This window comes from Vulpes lagopus, chromosome 7 (assembly GCF_018345385.1).
Source record: "Vulpes lagopus strain Blue_001 chromosome 7, ASM1834538v1, whole genome shotgun sequence".
Lineage (NCBI taxonomy): Eukaryota > Metazoa > Chordata > Mammalia > Carnivora > Canidae > Vulpes > Vulpes lagopus.
In genome coordinates, this window is record NC_054830.1 from 75,792,515 (window position 1) to 75,812,851 (window position 20,337).

The 20,337-nt window shown below is 36.9% G+C and overlaps 1 protein-coding gene across 3 annotated transcripts in view; it reads right to left on the reverse strand.

Moving 5' to 3' along the window:
* Positions 1-20,337, reverse strand: part of INVS (inversin) — a 153,513-nt gene that overhangs the window by 132,036 nt on the left and 1,140 nt on the right. For 2 of the 3 annotated variants that reach the window (XM_041761124.1, XM_041761125.1), the window contains exons 2-3: positions 17,990-18,119; positions 1,981-2,147 (exon numbers count right to left, since the gene is read on the reverse strand). In XM_041761124.1, the coding sequence (XP_041617058.1) occupies positions 1,981-2,147; positions 17,990-18,095 (273 nt within the window). In that variant the 5' untranslated portion in view covers positions 18,096-18,119. Of the gene's footprint in view, positions 1-436; positions 573-1,980; positions 2,148-17,989; positions 18,120-20,337 lie in introns of those variants that run through there. The other variant, XM_041761126.1, reaches the window with a different exon arrangement.

Here is a 20,337-nt window from a genome sequence, read left to right on the forward strand (position 1 = left end):
ATCTTATTCCTGTTGGATCTCTACTATCCCTGGTTTTTAAAATAATGGTGTTCTTGAATAAAGCACAAAATTAAACACAGTACCTGGTTTTGAACTGGACAGAGTAGGGTACTAAAGATTTACTACAACCCTTATTCTGGAAATTATACTAGTGCTAGTGTAGCCTAAAGATACATTACTGCTTTGGGCAAATATGCAAAAACAAACCACAACACAGATAAAGGGGGAAATGCATAATTATCAGATAGTTGAAAGACCATGAAACGTGTTATTTATGAAATCAGTTATGTAAATTGCAACACATAAATCACAGTTCTATTTATTCTTTAATGCTGTAGAAAATCACAATGTAAAAAAATAAAGGAGAAGCAAAAAGCAAAAGAAAACAATGCACTGCATCTTGTGAAGAGACTTATAAATCAACCCCTTTTCTCACCTTTTTGATCACATTATACCTCTATAAGGATGACATACTGGAGGCTCATCAACTCAAATCCTCAGTTTTTTCACATGACCCACTTGATGTGAAGTTAGGTTCTTCTAGCCTACATTTTTGAAGTTGGGTTTTAAACCTAAATGAACCACAGTGAAAAATCTAAAGTGTATCAAATTCATGATACTGGGGCTATTTCCAATCTGAAATGTTTACTTTTTTATGATAACAAGTTAAATGGAGTTACCCTTCCTGAGTGAATAATTTTAGCAGCTGACAAGCCTAGGTGAAAGGTTATAAATACCTAGGCGGTAGTTAAAACTGAAATTGAAAATGAGGGAGATTTTTAAAAAATTACTATAATGAAAAGCAAATTCAAGAGCAATAACTTTGGAAATAACCCGACAGACCTAACTGATCATAGCATGTAACCAGCGTATTCAGAAGTATATCTTAATGTCAGTCTCTTTTTCTTTATTCAACTAATGAGAAAGATATTTTTCTAACCCCTCAATTAATCAGCTATATCTGGTTCACATTTTAAATGGGAAATAACTCTAATAGTTTCTGCAGAATCTAACTAATTTTTTTTATTGCTTTTTATTCCAAAAATATATGTCTAAGATAATAAGAAGGAAAGTATCAGGCACTGGAAATATATATTTTATATAATCATTTTATAGAGGGAAAAATCATTTTCAGATAAATAAGTCCTTAAATAAATTTAGAAGCTTCCCATTTTAATTTTTTGATATATTAAATCCTAAAAATCTCAGCTTTTAACAATGCCTTTAAAAACCCCAAAATCGGACAGCCTTGGTGGCTCAGCGGTTTAGCGCCACCTTCAGCCCAGGGCCTGATCCTGGAGTCCCGGGATCGAGTCCCATATAGGGTTCCCTTCATGGAGCCTGCTTCTCCCTCTGCCTGTGTCTCTGCCTCTCTAACTCTCATTAATAAATAAATTTTTAAAAATTATTAAAAAAAAAAACCCGAAATCCTTTTTACTGGCAATATAGTTTTAGATTTTTAAAAAGTTGGAATACATTTAGAAAATAAATTTCTTTTATGCTTCTTAATGCTCACGTTCTAAGAGAGACTGCAAGTTTTTGTTGTAAAAGTAATATTTGTCAGGGGAAAATTTTTAAACAGTAAAAAGTACCAAAATTCATACATACTACCAATTTTAAAATCTGACCCCTATTAACATCTCAGTGTGTTTCTTTTTGGCCTTTGCTTTTTCCCTATGCACAAATTGATTTGTAATATAGTTCATCATATTGTATATACAACTTTGATTCCTTTTCCCTGACTTAAACTTAGATCATAAAATGAATTCGACTGCTCAAGAAACTTGGACAAATAAATGGAGCCACTGATGATTATCTATGCTTTATTCTCTGCAGTTTATACTGTTTTTAAAGAAAACATATGAAACTAAGAGTCACATACTTGTGATTTCTTTATCAGCTGTCAACTGCATAGTTCCATTAATCAACTTATAAATATCTCACAAAAGGTTTACACTTCAGTGTAATTTAACTTCTCACCTTTTGAGCTGCAAGATGGAGGGCAGTTCTCTGGCTGTGGTCAGTTTTATTAACATCTGCTCCTGCCTTCAGGAGAGCATCTGCACAATCCAGTCTGTCCGCCAATACACAATACATAAGTGGTGTCCTCCCAAATTGATCTTCTTTGTCTTTAAGGGCAGAGTTTCCTATGAGTGTAAGAAACAGATAGTGATATTTGATAATTGCTGTTGTTATTGCTAATATAACTGGAAGCTATATTTATTAACTTTATTGTCAAGCTCTGCTAAAAGCATGAAATATATGTCATTTTTACTTACCCTATGAGATAGATATTATCATCCCCATATTATAGGAAACCGAGACTTAGAGAAGTTAAGTAAACTGTTATATTACACTGAAAGTAGGTGAAGCTAAAATTCAAATTGATAATTGATTCTAAAAGCCATATTCTTAACTACTACATGTTTTGCTGAATTAATATTGTGAGATAAGGAGCTATTTATTTTCCTCCCTCCTTTGTTTTGTGTAGACTATATACTAAGCATTGTGGTATTCTTTTTTAAGATTTTATTTATGTATTCATGAGAGAGAGAGAGAGAGAGAGAGAGAGAGGCAGAGACACAGGCAGAGGGAGAAGCAGGCTCCACGCAGGGAGCCCGATGTGGGACTCGATCCCAGGATCACGCCCTGGGCCAAAGGCAGGCACTAAACTGCTGAGCCACCTAGGGATCCCCCATTGTGGTATGTTTTTATGAGAGATACAAAAATGAATTATGACTGGTTTCTCATTTTTGATAATATGTAGTAAATGCACACTACCCTGATTCTCCTGCTAATTACAACTAAAAACCCAAGGCAAAATACATGAAAGGTGGAGAAAAGAAGGCAAACTGTCTAGGGACTATGGGACTCAGGGAAATACATGATGGTGAGTTCCCTGTCTGTCTGCCTGCCTTCCTTCCCATTTCTTTCTTTGTCTCCTAAATACAGTCTGGGTGTTAAAGTAGCCCACAAAATGAAACATCAAAGGGCAGATACAAAATTCCTCAGAAAGCCTGCTCCCTCCAGTCAAAAGAGCTTATTCTTGGTTCTACTCAAAGCACATACAATGAAAGAAACTGCCCCCTTTTTTCTCCCCACTGGGCACTGCACCCTATAAACCATCATGTCCTAAATTAAGCAAAGGATAGCAATGAAGTAGTATCTTACCCCTTCCTAACTAGAGAAGCAGGGAGGATTTGGAGAAAAGGAAGTTAGAGAAAGCAATTCTTTAATTTGGTGCATGAAGTCAACAATTCTGAAAAGCCCATGTGTGAAACTAACCAGAATTAAAGTAAAAGAAGTTTTGAGAATTGAACTATGAGTAAAATATTGCCCAGGTTCTAAAACAGCTTGGGTAGCACATAAATAGGGAAGACCAAAGAGCCCTGCAAGAGCTGTGAAAACTAACTTGACATTAGAACCATTGTCCATAAAACTGAAACAAAAAGTTCATTCCAAACCTAAACAGATTGTCAGTCTATTAAACAGAAGATATAAATAGAATCCAGAGTCTCATAACATAATTCACAAAATGTCAAAGACACAATCCAAAATTATTAGACAAACCAAGAACCAGAAAAACCTTAACTTAAATAAAAAAAAGCAATCCCAGGCACCAATACAGTGATGATACAGACATAAGAATTATCTGACAAGGATTTTAAAGCAACTATAATAAAAATGCCCCAAAAAGCAATTACAAACACTCTTAGAATAAATGGAAAAATACAAAATCACAACAAAAAAAGATAGAGTATAAAGATGAACCATATGAAAATTTCAGAATAATAAACATTTAATAAATAAATAAATAACCAAATAAAGTAATTAAAGTAGGAACTTCACTGAATGCAGAGGACAGAGGAAAGAATCACTGAATTTGATGATGGACTAATAAATACTATCTATTCTGAACAGTTAATAGAAAACATAGAAACGAAAAGAATCCACAGAATCTCAGGGCTCTGTGGGACAATACCAAGGTACCTACTATTCATGTCTTCAGAAAGAGGAAAAAGAATGAAGGACTAAAAACGCATTTGAGGGAATAATGGCTGGGAATGGTGAAATACACAGACCTAAAGATTTAAAAAGCTGAGCAAAACTCAAACAGAATAAGCTCCAAAAAATCCATGATATGCCAATCATAATAAAATTCCTGAAAGCTAAAGAAGAAGAAAAAAATCATGACAGCAGCCAGAAAGAAACAATACATTATCTATAGGGGAAAAACAACTCAAGTAACAGTGTATTTCTCATGGGAAACTACAGAGTCCAGAAGGCAATGACACGACATTTTCAAGCTTTGGGGGTAATGGTGGGGATGAATTGTCAACCAAGAATTCTATACCAAGTGCTTGCCTAGGGCTGGGGAACAGGGGAGGTATTAAAGGGGACATAATTAAAGGGGATAGGGTTTATCCAGGGGAGTTATTGTTCTAAAATTAATTGTGGTGGTGTTCCTACAACTCTGTGAATATACAAAACTGACTGAATTGTACTTTATTTTTTTTTAATTTTATTTATTTATGATAGGCACACAGTGAGAGGGAGAGAAGCAGAGACATAGGCAGAGGGAGAAGCAGGCTCCATGCACCGGGAGCCCGACATGGGATTCGATCCCGGGTCTCCAGGATCGCGCCCCGGGCCAAAGGCAGGCGCCAAACCGCTGCGCCACCCAGGGATCCCTGAATTGTACTTTAAATTGGTGAATTGGATGATAAGGATGGATGGTGAATCTCAATAAAGCTGTTACAAATAGCCCCCCTAAATATAATTTAAAATAGAATACTAAAAACATTCATGAAATTCAGAGGAAGACAAGAAAGAGAAATAACAGGAATGAAAACAGAGGGAACAAACAGTAAACACATAACAAACTAGAAATCTTACATCTTAACATTAACAATTACATTAAAGGTACATGATAAAAACACTGATAAAAAAAGAGATGGGTTAAAAAAAAGAAGATCCAACTATATACTATTTACAAGAAACTCACTTGAAATATAACAAGTTAAAAATAAAAGAATAAGCACAGATATGATATGTAAACACTAATGAAAAGAAAGCTGATTAACATCAGATATTAATATCTATATATAATAGACTTCAGAGCAAAGACAATTACCAGGTACAAACAGAAACATTATATAATAATAAAGGGATTAATTCATCAACAATACATAACAATCCTAAATGTGTATGTACTAAATCATGGAGCTTCAAAGTACATGAGGCAAAAACTGATAGAACTGGATGAAACATTTGAAAAATTTACAATTATAATTGGTAACTTCAATACCTCTCTCTCAATAATTGCTTGAACTGCTAAGATGAAAAGTCACCAAGGATAGAAAAGAACGGAACACCACTATAAAGCAGCAGGATATAACTGAAATTTATTGATCACGTCACTTAACAGCCAGATATATAATCTTTTAAAACACTGATGGGACCATTCACCAAAATAGACTATACATTGGTCATAAAACAAACATTAACAGATTTAAAGACGTGAAGTTATACAAAGTATGTTCTCTGACAGTAATGTAAACTAGAAATCAATAACAGAAAGATAATGGGGAATCACTGAATATGTGGGAATTAAATATCACATAGATAATCCATGAGTTAAAGAGAAAAATCTCAAGGGAAATTAAAAAATATAATTAAATGAATGAAAATAATAGTAGTGTTATAAGGTTCCTACTCCACACATGAGGGGGCTTGGAAGGAAATATAGAGTATTGAGTATTTGTACTATAATAGAACAAGAGCTTCAAATCAATGATTATAATTATACCTTGGGACACTAAAAAAATCCCGAATTTAATCCAAAACAAGCAGAGGAAGTACATAATAAAGATACGAGCAGAGATTGATGAAATTAAAATTAAAAAACACTAGAGAAAAATCAATGAAGCTAAAAGTTGGTTCTCAGAAAATATCAATGAAATTGATAAATCTCTGATCAGAGTGATCATTAGAAACAGAGCAGAGAGGGATGCCTGGGTGGTTCAGTGGTTGAGTGTCTGCTTTTGGCTCAGGGTGTGATCCTGGGGTCCTGGGATCAAGTCCTGCATCAGGTTCCCAGTAGGGAGCCTGTATTACCCTCTGCCTATGTCTCTGCCTCTCTCTCTCTCTCTCATAAATAAATAAAAAATAAAATCTTAAAAAAAAAACAGAGCAGACGAAAATTTCCAATAACAAATGAAAGCAGGGATAACACTATAGAGCCTAAAGTAATGAAGTAAAAAACATGGGAATATAAATAATTTTATGCCCATAAATTCAAATTTAAATTAAATATCCAAAAGAAAGAAAGAAAGAGAGAGAGAGAGAGAGAGAAATAGATGAATAGGATAGAATTGAGAGTACTGAAAGAGACCTATAAATGTATATGATCAATTGATTTTTGACAATAGTGCCAAAGCAAACCAATGGGTAGTCTTAAACAAATGGTGCTAAAAGAACTGGACATTTATAGACAAAAACACAAAATGAACAACCAGAAACTCTTGACCTATACTTTTCACCATATACAAAAATTATCTCAAAATTAATCATTATCTTAAATTTAACATGTCTATAACTATATAAAACTTTTAGAAGCAAACAAAAGTGACAATCTCCGTGACCTTCAGTTAGACAAGATTTCTTAGACAGGATACCAAAAAACAATCCATTTTAAAAATCAATAAACTGGATTGCACCCACATTAAAAATTCTGTTTGAACGACACTGTTAAGAAAATAAAAATACAAGCCACAAATTGGGAGAAAATATTTGTTAAACACATACATATCTGATATTCTTTTACCTAGGATAAGTCAATAAAACTGATGGAATGGCAAACAGTGGAATGGCAACTGATGGAAGGCAACTGATGGAATGGGAAAAAATATTTGCAAAGGACATACCTGATAAAGAGTTAGTATCTAAAATACAGAAAGAAATTAGAAGACTCAACACCCTCAAAAAAGAATTCTTACAACTGAATAATAAAAAAGATAATAAAATTAAAAGATGGGCAAAAATTTTGAATTAACATTTCACCAAAGAAGCATGTAAAAAGATGCCCAACATTGTTAATACACAGGGAAAAGCACATTCAAACCATATGATGCCATTACATATTTATTAGAATGTCTAAAACAAAACCAAAATTGAAAGCAAACCTGACAATACCAAATGCTGGGAGGATATAGAACAACTAGTACTCTCAGACATTACTGGTAGTTACGCAAAATGGCACAGCCACTACAAAAAACTGTCAATTTCTTATTAGTTAAATATGAAAATACTACATGGCCCAATAATCTCTTTCCTTAGGTGTTTACACAGAAGAAACAAAAGCATGAAAGCTTATATTCCATAAAAACTTGTATTTGGATGTTTGAGGAAGCCTCGTTCATTATTACCAAAAACTGGAAATAATCTCAATTGTCCTTGCAGAGAATGACAAAAGAACTGTAGTCATCCACACAGTAGAATACTGCTCAGTAATAAAAAGGAATGAACTACTGATCTACCTAACAAGGAAAAATCTCAAGTGCATTTATGTTAAGTGAAAGAACTCTGTTTCAAAGGATACATACAGTATTCATTTACAGCACATTCTGGAAAAGGTAAAACTATAGGAAGAGAAAACAGACCCAGTGGTTCACTGGGGCGGAGGTGGGGGGTGGGGGTGGGGAGCTGAGATGCAGGAGGGATTGGTTATAAAGGGATGCAGGGAGGGGCACCTGGGTGGCTCAGTGGTTGAGCGTCTGCCTTTGGCTCAGGTAGGGATCCCAGGGTCCTGGGATCAAGTCCTGCATCAGGCTCCCCGCAGGGAGCCTGCTTCTCCCTCTGCCTATGTGTCTGCCTCTCTCTCTCTCTGTCTCTGTCTCTCTCTCTCTCATGAATAAATAAATAAAATTTAAAAAAGGGCCCTGGGAAATTTGGGGATATGGTGGAACTTGCCTATATCTTGATTGTGGTGGTTACGTGACTACATATTTGTTAAAATTAAATAACTGTACACTACTAATGGTTAAGTTTATTGTATTTATTGTATTATACCTCAATAAAGTTTACTTGAAAACAACAAAAGATATCTCCTGCCATGCACTTTATGTGACAAAAAATTTGCTATTTTCATCACAATGATCAGGTATTCTTTTTTTTTTTTTTTTTAGGATTGTATTCATTTATTCATGAAAGGCAGAGAGAGAGAGAGAGAGAGAGAGAGAGAGAGGCAGAGACATAGGCAGAGGGAGAAGCAGGCTCCATGAAGGGAGCCCAGTGTGGGACTTGGTCCCAGAACCCCAGAGTCACACCCCGAACCAAAGGCAGACACTCAACCACTGAGCCACCCAGGCATCCCTGATCAGGTATTCTTATACAAGTTGAGGGTAATATACGAGTTGAAAATGAGGGAAGCCAGTTACTTTTAAGGTGCTTTGGCATAAACTCTGCTAATGCAGGAGGAAAACCGATCAAATGAAATATTTTTAGAGGGAAATATAAATGCTAGGGGAAGGAAAAGAAGGTGTTGCACTTCTGAGTTGTTTTGTGCCTGAAATTAAGCTGTGTTAATTCTAAATATTTCAATATATATTTAAATCTCAGATGTATTAGGACCCAGAAGTACTTTACAGTTTCTTAGATAACTTACTTTGCTGATCCTTATTCCCACGTATTCTGGTAATAAATCAAGAAAGGTCATTGCTCTGGAAATTTGAAAAGAGCCTTACAATTGTGTATAACTCCTGGAGGAGGCAGGTGTTCTTTTTCAGAGTCTCAGTTTTGAAGATGGAGGCAAGCTCTGCATATGATTCAGTGTAACTGATAATAGCAGCCCCTGTGCACAAGTCTTGAGTGGTGCTGGCTATTGTCGCCTCCAACAAGGGCCTCTAATGCCTAACCTAGAAGGCTCCAGAGATTTGATCACTGCATTTATAGATAAGGAATCATTTAAACCCAAACTCACCAAATTAAAACATATTAGAGGTAGAGCATGTTCCTTTTATCATTTGAACCCTTCTGGAGTCAAAAAGATACTTGTAGAGAATATGCAGTAATAAGGCCAGTCTCTCGTCTTTGAAGATGAAAGTGCACTCTCTACCGCCATTTTGTCTGCCAGTGTTTTTGTTTTAAGAATTTTTTAAATTTATTCATTCATGACAGACAGAGAGAGAGAGAGAGGCAGAAGGAGAAGGAGGCTCCAGGCAGGGAGCCCGATGTGGGACTCGATCCTGGGACTCCAGGATCACACCCTGGGCAGAAGGCAGGCACTAAACCGCTGAGCCACCCAGGGATCCCTTGTCTGCCAGTGTTAAGCAAAGACAGTAGTACCTAGGATCAGCATGATGGTGGTAATTCACGTTTAATTTCTCATTGGAAACTTCAGTGAGGGAGAAGATTTAGGAACTGTGGTCCCAAGTGCAAATGTTGCGAAATGGAGGCCTGGGATAATCCTAACTCATTAGGTTTCTTAGGGCCAAAGTGAAGTCAGCACCATGGGGTGAATAGTAACTCTACCTCCTAGGATATAGAACTTTAGCCAATTGTTATACTTTTCCCAAGTCTTCTGTAATGTACAGGGAAACCTCAAGCCTTCTCTTCAATTCCCAAAATACTTGTTTTCATGTGACCAGTAGTAGAAAAGATTTCATTGGGCTATGTCCCCACCTCCAATGTGTTATGCTTGCCTACACGATAGAATTGGTGTATCTGACGAACCTGAAAGCACATATCCCCTATTTATGATTAGAAAAGTGGCACTGTGCCTCATTTGAGTCCTGTTTTGAGTTTCTTTATGGGGATAGTGGCTTTATGGCTAGTTTCTGAGTAGGGTCCTGTTTTGAGTTGCTGTATGGCTAGTTTTTGAATAATGAGAGTCTTACCAGGTTCTGAGCTTCTTGGCTAACAAGAGAGTAACTGAGAGAGGCTTGTGCCTTTATGCCTTTATCCATCTACCCTACCTCCTACCTTAGTTCCTTCAATTATAACATGCAGCCAGCCAGTACCTGTCCAGTTTGCACAATGGCTTATTTTGATGCTTGGGTGAAATGGTTTCCTGTTTGGAAGTGTCTGGTGGCTGCAACATGTTGTACAAATGTGGGGCTTGGGGTGTAATCTAATACTCACTGGATGGCAGTGCCTTGAATTTGAATTCCTGTCAGGAGCAGCTAATATAGAAAGCAGCTGGCTAGTGTGCTGGGTTGTTTTAATTATTCTGGCAACTGTGGAGATAGCCTCTAATCCATGACCAATTGGTGCTTGCTTCACAGTGGCTGGCATGCGGCATGCACTCAGCCTGAACACAGCTCAGAAAGCCGGGCTGGCATGATGACTAGAAAGCCACTGCTCCACACATGCAGTTGTGTTAAGGCCAGCTGAAGCAGAAGAGTCTGCACGGTTAATGGACTGGTATGTGCAGAAAGCAGAGCTCCAACTCAGCGGTCAGAAGGCACAACTGCCACTTCCAGGGATACTTGTGCCAGTCTACACAACAGCTACTGCACCACACTGTCCAACACAAGCAAATCTAGCATTCTTTACTAACCTCTTATTTGCTTGTTCTCAGATGTTACCTGTGTGTGGCATCAGAGATGCATTTCATCTGCTTTCATTCACTTCTTACATCATACCTTTTGTATTGTCACAGTCTTGGGAAGGCTTTTGTGGTCATTTAAAAATGATTTGTTTATTGTTCTAAAGGCAACTTGGGAACAACGGGAAGAACATAGGATTCCAAATCACATAAATTGGTTGGAGTCTCAGCTGTGTGGTTATTAGCTTTGCAACTGAATTTCTTAACTTCTGAATCTCAGTATCCTAACATATAAAATGAGAACTATAAAATAACAAGGGACATATTACATTTTAAGGTCACTTGAGACTTTACAAAATATTTTTACATTTTATCTCATAGTTGTTGTGGCATCTTAAAATAGCATTCATACTCATTGCTATTTTTTTTAAAGGATTTATTTATTTAGTTTAGGGAGGCGGAGAGAGAGAGCATGCGCAAGACAGAGCATGAGTGGGGGGAGGGGCAGAAGGAGAGGAGAGAGAATCCACAAGCAGACTCCCAGACTGAACATGGAGCCCAACTCCGGGCTTGATCCCAGGACTCTGAGATCATGACATGAGCTGAAATCAAGAGCTGGCCACTTAATTGACTGAGTCACCTAGCTGCCCCTATATTCATCACTATTTTGAAATTATCATAGCTGTTAGATTGTCCATTAGACCTTGCTATTTACTGTGTTAATAAAATGATTGTAGGTATATTGCTATGTCATAATTTTAAATAGTTTGACATCCATATTTCAGTATAGCTGCTTTTCTTTGGATTTCTCTTATTATATTTAAGCTCTTAAAAATACATTTTTGAGAAGTGGTCCATAAGTGTTATTGGATTGCCAAAAAGACCTGTATAACAAAAAAAAAAAAAAAAAAAGGTTAAGAAAAATCCAGCCTAGATAATCATTAAGTTCATCAGTCAAGGTTTAGACCTAATCAGTTCTTCTCTTGTGTTTCTTTTTCTCTCTGTATTCAGAGAAACATATGAATGTGCATGTGCATGGAAAAATCTCTATACATGGAGAATCCATAGTTCAGTAGTTAAAGGCATGAACTTGGGAATCAGACTTCCAGGCTTCAATCCAAGTTCTGCTACTTATTAGACAAGTTACTTAATCTTTCTATACCTTAGTTTCTTCACTTATGAAATGAAGATAATAAGAGAACCCAAAACTCTTTGTAGTGTTTTGCTTTTTTAATGAGTTAATGAGTTGCAAAGCCCTTACACAGTACCTAGCACATAACATAACTTTATGAAATATTGGCTAATTTTATTACTATTATCAGTATGGATGTATACACATGTAGGTCTATAAACACATTATGTATAGGGGTACCTGGTGGCTAAGTTGGTTAAGTGTTTGACTTTTGAGTTCAGCTCAGGTTGTGAGATCAAGCCCTGTGTTGGGCTCCACGCTCAGCAGAGTCTCTCTCCTCCTCTGCTCTTCCCCTAGCTCAGGCTTTCTCTCTCTTTCAAATAAATACATCAATAAAAATCTTTAAAAAAAAAAAAACCTACATGTATATAAGCAAGCATGTATAAAACATTTAGTGACCCTGACATTTAAGGTCATTGTTGAGGTAAAGACAGACATAACCTGAAATAATGTCACTGCTCTACCTCTTATGAGACTCCTTGCCTTACCGAACTGCTGTGTTGGCAGATGTCACAAACAAAGAGAGAAAATAACTCAAAGATTTACACTTGTTTAGAACATCGATAGGGGATCAAAAGTTGTGGAAGAATCAGAATGGAGCAGCCTTGTCACTTTACCACTGCAAACAACCCAAACACTATTAACAGTGATGATAGAATCAATCATTGCACACCATGCATATCTACAAATCATTCTGTTTAGTCTTCACAAAGAAAACAGTATTATTCTTCATTGCATTTAGTGATTTTCCATTTCGAGACACTTCTGAAACTATGTAAGACTCGTTGATTTCACTATAAGTCCAACCTGACAGTAGCAGTAATAAGGTCCTATTTATTGTCTACTATGTGTCAGGTGTAATGCTAGATTTTTTTTCAGATATACTTGGCACACATCATTATATTAGTTGCAGGCATACAACATAATAATTTGATAATTTGTATACATTGTGAAATGATCACCACAGTAAGCCTAGGTAACATTTGTTACCACACAGTTACGATTTTGTTTCTTGTGATGAGAACTTTTAGATCTACTCTCTTAGAAACTTTCAAATAAACGATACAGGATTATTAACTATAGTCAACGCTTGATGTTTTACAGTCATCCCATTGAACTCTCACATAAGCAAAGTATTATAGTCTATAGTTTTCAGACAAGGAATTGAGCCTCAAAAAGATTAAGTGGCTTACCCAAAGTAATACTCCTAATACGTGACAAAGCCAGAACTTAAAACTTGGGTTTATCTGACTCTAAAACTCACATTCTTCCTATGATACCACATTGTATAGTATTAAAATGAATATACTAAATTCTATTATCAAATATAGCTGGCACTCATCCAAATTATTAGAGTTAAGAGAAAAAGCTACATATCTACAAATGATAACCATGGTATATAAAAATTTTACTATGTAAGTTTATGCTTTTATGACCCAGGACTGAGCCCTAAATCATCTGAATTGAGGACGTAATATTATGTTAAAACATTAATCTGTTGTATTAGGTTAAACACTAAAAATTGCTACTAAAATGATGTCTCATTCAGGGAAAGCCTCTTCAGTCCTCCTCCAGAACAATGGGCAGCATAGAAAGTGTTCGATTTAATTAGTTGTGTATGTAGAAAGAGATGCTCATCTGTTTCCATGGAGTCGAACACATCACTGACATACTTCTCCATGGAAACAGAGAAGGGAAAACAGAAAATGCTAAAGTGAATGAATTCAGTGAGCAGTTGGTGAGCAAAGATTCAGGAAAAAAATAATTCATCTGTAGTACTATGTTACTAGTTTAGGAAAAAGAAATAGCATATATTTAGAGAGCATCAAAATGCACTACATGAAAGAATATATAAGGTATGCTGAAATTTAAGATGACAACAGTTATTATTTTGGTCAGGATATATAAATATTGAGAAATACCAAGAGCACAGGTATGACTGTCTTTGCACAGACAACATAATAGCAGAATTCTGAAAAGATGAGCAGTGTTACAGCTCAAAGTCGGTAATGAGACAAGATGATAAAACACAGAGGGAACACATTTATAAAATAAATTTATTGGCTCTATATTGGTTTCACATAATTTTGTTCTGCTTTGTTTTTAAGGATTTTGTTCTTTGGGGATTTAAAATTATAGGAATATCTCAAGTTTTATTACATAACATATTAGTTAATTTATATGATTGAGCCTATGTAACTTTTTAATTTATAACACCCCTGCACATTTTATTTCCTTTGAAGGTTATTTTTCATTAAAATAATAAAGAGTTCATTTTATAAGATATTTTTTTCTTGAGGTGTTCGACTTTTAAAAAAATTTCCAATGGAATTTAGTGCTAACCTGCCTCTCAAGTCAATTTAATTTAATTTAATTCAACTTGATTCACAATTAATCCTCAAGATGATTGTAGGCTTCTTGGGCTTCTTGGGAGGACAGGCACTTAAAAGAATGATTATTGACTCCCTCAACAAATTTATCTCATGTCCCTACTATGTGCTGGGTACTGTACTGGATTTTGCAGATTTAGTGATGAATTAAACAGATTCCGTCTATATTCACAGAGGCTACTAGCTTATAGGAGAGAGAGAGAGATGGTAAAATAGTCATACATATAAATAAACAAGTTCAATGAAGAAACATTGCACAGTTCCAAGAGAGAACACAACAAACATTTCACTAAGGCTGGATGATGAGGGCAGGCCCCTTGGAAGAAGTGACCTAGAAGCTGAGGTCTGAAGGATGACAACAGTATTTTGGGCAAAAGCCGTGAGACTAAAAAGGGCATGGTGGTTTTGAGAAAATGAAAGAAAGCAAGTTTTTCTAGGAAGAGAGTGGATAAGGTGAAGTTGGAGATGAAAAGAGGTACAGGTGCACTTGTAAATTTTATTCCAGGTATAATGGGAAGCAATTAAAGAAGTTTGAGCAGGAAAATGACAAAACCCTATACAAAACTTTCAGTTCAGGTAAACATGGAACACAATAAAAAAAAAGTTCAAAAAAGGCAAAACTAGACTATAGCATTTAAGCTCTATACCTATGTGGTAAAACTACAATGCAATTATGACTATAAAAGAAAAGATAGAAAATGACTCCAATGGGAATGAAGAATACATTAAGGGAATTCTGGGGGAATAACGTTCTGTCTCTTGACCTAGTGGTGGTTACATAGATATTTGCTTTATATTTATTTGTTAAACTTACATATAAGTTGCATGAACTTCTGTATACATATACTTCAAAACAAGCTTTCTTTTTTAAGATTAATTAATTTATTTTAGAGACAGCAAGGGCATGCAGGAGTGTGGTCTTGGTGGGTGGGTGGGTGGGGAGAGGCAAAGGGAGAGGGAGAGAGAATCTTAAGCAGACTCCCAGCTAAGCATGGAGCCTGTCCAGGGGCTTGATCTCATGAGCCTGAGATCATGAACTGAGCCAAAATTAAGAGTTGGACGCTTAATGGACTAGCCACTAAGATGCCCCTGGTTTTGTTTTCTTTTAATAAAAGAGGGGATTGAGGTAAGAAAGTGGGGGTGTAGATAGCACAAGAAGTTTGATTTTGGTGACAGAAAGTGATAATTGCCCCCATATCCATTCTCTGATTTTTCTTTCTAAGAATTGAGCTGGGTGTGATGCCATCAAAGGAAAGACACTTTAGCCTCCTTTGTCCAAGGTGTGGCTCTATGTCAAGTGCAGTCCACCTCCTAAATGACAAGTGGCTTTTCTGAACTCTCCCTGCTCCTGCTGGCTGGGCTATGGTTACCACAGAAGTATCTGCTTTTGTCCTACAGATGGAAGCAACGTGTTGACAACAGCAGAGCCAAGTCCTAGCAGCATCCCTGGATGATTCTGTGAAGCAGAGATTTCTACCCACCATAGGCTGCTCACTTATATTTGTACTATGATGAGAATAAAATCTACTTCTACCTTTCTTAAGTCACTGCTAGAGCAGTTCAGCCTGTAACTGATACAGTTAGGACGGAAGTTAAGAGATATGACAATACGTAGAGGGGGATGAAGAAACAGGGAAGGGATTTTTAAATAGTGGAGACAATAGGGGCACTTGAAGGGCTCAGGCAATGAAGCAACTGCCTTCAGTTCTGGTCATGATTCTGGAGTCCCAGGATGGAGTCCTGCATCAGGCTCCCTGCTCTGTGCGGAGTCTGCTTCTCCCTCTGCCCCTCCCCCTTCTCATGCTCTCTCTTTCTCTCTGTCTCTCTCATATAAATAAATAAAATCTTTAAAAAAAATAATGGAGACAATAGAGCATGTTTAAATGCTGATGGAAAGCAATAGAAGAAACGGTTGAAGGGGTAATCATCAGAAGTTTTTTTCTTTAGAAAAATGAGGGCAGGGTCCTTGAGAAATAGGAAAGGATGGAACACAGAGCATGTGTGGAAGACTTGTGACAGAAGGGGATATTTGCTCTGTTTTGGCAGAAAGAAAGAGAGAAGGTGGGTGCAGATGTAGGTTGATCTGCAGATATCATGCTGAAAGGTGAGGGAGATCCAACTTAAAATCTTAATTTTCTGTAGGGAACATGAAGCATTAGCTGAGAATGGAGGGAGTGAGGGAGGATTGGTGGTCAGAGGTTTCAGGAGCGTGAGAAGGTATGAAACACTCTTTATGGAGAAATATGGTGTGATGAATGGAAAGGGTTGAGTGCCTACTTGAAGTAGGTAACCACATAGGGTGCTACCAATATTTGTGACCAGTTAAATTGTTCAAGGGTTGGCAGGGGTACATGGATTAGGTCCATCCACAGTTGGGATTGCAACAGCCAGGTGCAACAGAAGGTGAGGAGAAAAGATAATTTTTCTTTTTTAAAGATTTTTTTAAAAATTTATTTATTCATGAGATACACACAGAGAGATAGAGAGAGGCAGAGACACAGGCAGAGGGAGAAGCAGGCTCCATGTAGGGAAGCTGATTCAGGACTTGATCCTGGGTCTCCAGGATCATCCTCTGGGCTGAATTTTAACAGAAGAGCATGGAATGATGGTCGAATGGTGGAGAAAGTAAAGACAGAAGGAGACCGATAGTTGAAACTGCAGGAGATAATGGACTGCAAGTCTCCATGACTTGAAAAACTATTTTTCTCATTAGTAGGTGAACTGGAAGTAAGAGAGTTTTAATTGAATGGTGGAATGTTTGAATGAGTGACTAAGAGATTACTGGAAGGTATCCCATTCCAGGGAATAACTCTGAATGCAGGTAGCTGATTTGAAGCTGAGGTGTCAGGAAATAATGTCTCCAACAGAGAAGAGAAACCTTCACAGAGTTGGTAGTAAAAGAGTTTCTTCTTTAAAGATTAAGTAGGAGTGTAGCTGAGATGAGAATAAGGAGGTAGAAAACTTCCCCAGGAGAGGAGACATATAGAGAAAAGTAAGACAAAATTCATAACATTTTGGGGGAATGAAAAGCCTAGTAGAGGTTAGGGTGCATGGGTAGAAGTTTTCAGAGAAACCAGAAATGTAGGAAAAAATGAATTCTGAAGGAACCAGTATGGAGATTCAATTACTGTGGACTTTATTTCAAAGCCTCAAGTTGTCAATCATGTCACTAGACACTGGTGTGTAAAAAGATTAAAAACAATATACATTTTTATTGCTTTTCTTTAAATAAATAAAGACTAATGACTTCTAAATAGGTAGACATGTGGTTTTTACAATATTTGAAAAATTCTTACCCATTTTTGTCCTTGACTACTCTCCTACTCACTGTGTTCTCTCCTTCTAAAACTTTTATATTGGGCCTCTCTCTCTCTCTATATATATATAATAGGGAGAAGGTTGGATCAATTCAAATCAATTGACTCAATGATAGGGAGAACACTGAATCTATTTTAAATCATTACAACTTAAGTTATTTGTAAGCCTTAGTACTTTGGGTATATACTAAATATAAAAGATCATTTATCCACTATCTCATTCTAAATCTCTGTTACTAGAAAGATGAATAAATTCTCTTAGCACAGAGTACATATCCAGATTCATTGTCGAACACACAGACATTTCTCAAGTATTTTTCACCTAATCCTAATCCATATTCTTAAATTTCAGGATTTTTTTGTTTGTTTGTTTTAACTAAATTTCAGGATTTAATTACTTTCTTGTTCAGGTTCTGGAATGAAATATAAATAATGATACATTGCCATTAAAATGTGTGAGTACATCGCAATTAAAACTACAACTAACACACTCCCTCAGGACAGAATTATTTTTAAAGTTTCTGTATTTATGGGGACCACTTACCTATGATGAGCCTGTGAAGAGCACCTTTATCTCCATTAATAGCAGCAGCATGAACTTGGGATGCTAATGAGGAGCCAGAAAAGAACAAGTTCTCTGATCTGTTCATAGTCTTCTCAACAACTAGTGCACCCTGAAACAATGTTTAAACTATGAGTATATGCAGAAAACATTTCTAAAAGCTGTCTCATCAGTCCTAAGTGGGTATATTATAAATATGGCTGAATAGAAATATTTGATGAGGGGGGAGCCTGGGTGGCTCAGTCAGTTAAGTGTCTGCCTTGGCTCAGGTCATGATCCCAGGGTCCCGGGATTGAGCCCACATTGGGGCCTCCTTGCTCAGCAGGGAATCTGTTTCTCCCTTTCCCTCCGCCCCTTCCCTCCCCTCTGCACATGCTCTCTCTCTCAAATAAATAAATAAAATCTTAAAAAAAAAAAAAAAAGAATTATTTGACTAGGATTCAAAAAGTCTGGTGTCTTGGTCCTACCTAGAATTGCCATAATATGGCAAATTAGATGACCCTTTGTACAAGCTGCTCATCTGTAAAATGAGAGGGTTGGATGCTTCTAAGACTCTTCTCAGGGGTTATCTAAGGGAAAAAAGGGAGGCTCAGTATTTAAGGGAGTATTAAGGGGGGCCTTAGGCATAGGCCTCAAAAACCATAGTGACTTCTGATTTGATTCCACATAGTACTAAACATCAGAACTGTACTGGGAATCAAGATGATAAGCCACAAAATGGGCATGACCTTAATTATGAGGTCAAAATCAAGTAGATTTAAGTGCTAAATTAAAAGGTCCTTGGTTCTATAAATAAATAAATAAAACTTAGTTCTTTCTCTCATGTTGCTGAATGGAAGAATTTTTATTTGTTCTTTCCTTATGCTCACCAAGGAAATATACCTAGCTTGAGATCTTGACCTTTGGATATTACTACTACATCATTAGGATCATTAAGAAAATTTTGTTCTGACTGGTAGTCAGATATGGTTTCATAGAACCTTCTAGAAATGCATTAGCTGCATAGAAAAATGGTGAGTTCTCCAGCATAACACTGTTGAAGCAGAGGCTGGATTATGTCAGAAAGGCAGCATGAAGAATATAAACACCTGATGGGAAGGAAAAAATGGTGGTTGCATCAATGATTTTAAACTTCCTTCCTAAAAGTTAGATGCTATATCAAAGTTTCTGAGTTGAATGCCTGCAAGGACCAGGAAGGTAAAAAGTGTAAGAAACAAATGGAGTCCTGGAGAGCATGGCACTCTGGGGCACACATGCATATCTAAAGGAAGCAGCTGATAATCAGCCAGTTAACAGCTGCCAAAAGGTCAGACAAGCCCTCTTTGGATTTCACCAAAAAGTGTCACTCCAATCTCTGACTCCCGAGGATCTGGGAGCTTTGGAGGAGGAATTTATCACTACTGATAAGCTAGTACTTGTGTTGTCACTGACAAGGATTATTGGTTCAAATTTTGCCTTAAACTGAAAGTGTTTTCTTAATTTTGGTAAAGGTCAGTGCTTCATGTCTTTATTTTGCTGACAATTTGAGTTAACATGCTGGCAGAAAATATGGGCTTTGTGAGACACTCCTGTCATGTCAGAAAAACCACTGTCACAGGCAGGATTATGTTAAAGTGACTTGAAAGAAGCTACAAAGTGGGTGGAGGTAGATACAGAGCAAAGGAGGAATTGCATTTGGGCCCTAGGCCTGATTCTGTTAATAATAAGCAGCGTGCCCTTAGGCTACCTCAGCTCTCGGATTTTCAGTAAAATATGAACGATGACAAAGGTAGACTATGTTGATCCATTCAATAAGTCGAGTGCTGTGTGCTAGGCACTGTTCCGAATTCTAATACATGTCATTTCTAAGTGGCCAAAGTTTTAGGCATATCAGAATCACACACACACACACACACACACACACACACACACACCTCTTCATACCCTTTGAAAAATACACTAAAATTTGATCTCAGTTATATACATTTCACCTCACAATTGTTAGCACTTAGCACAGTAACAGGTACATACATAGCCGGTATCAGTAAATGTTTGTCTAATGAAAAGTCACAGGGGAGTGCTAAGTCCAGAAGGTGAGCAGGATCAAAGTTTAATTTCTTGGACTAAAGACGTCATACTCATGAGCGTCTGCTCTTTAATTCCCCATTTCTGTCTCTTGTGTCAGAGAGGTAGTGAGTGGTATAGAAATAAGAACACAGGACTAGGAGAGGAGAGAGAGAGAAAGAGAGACCTAAGTCTTGGCTCTGCCACCACCTAATTTTGTTACCCTGGGAAAAGTATTCTCTAGGGTCCTGTTTTAGCACAAAATACACACACACACACACACACAC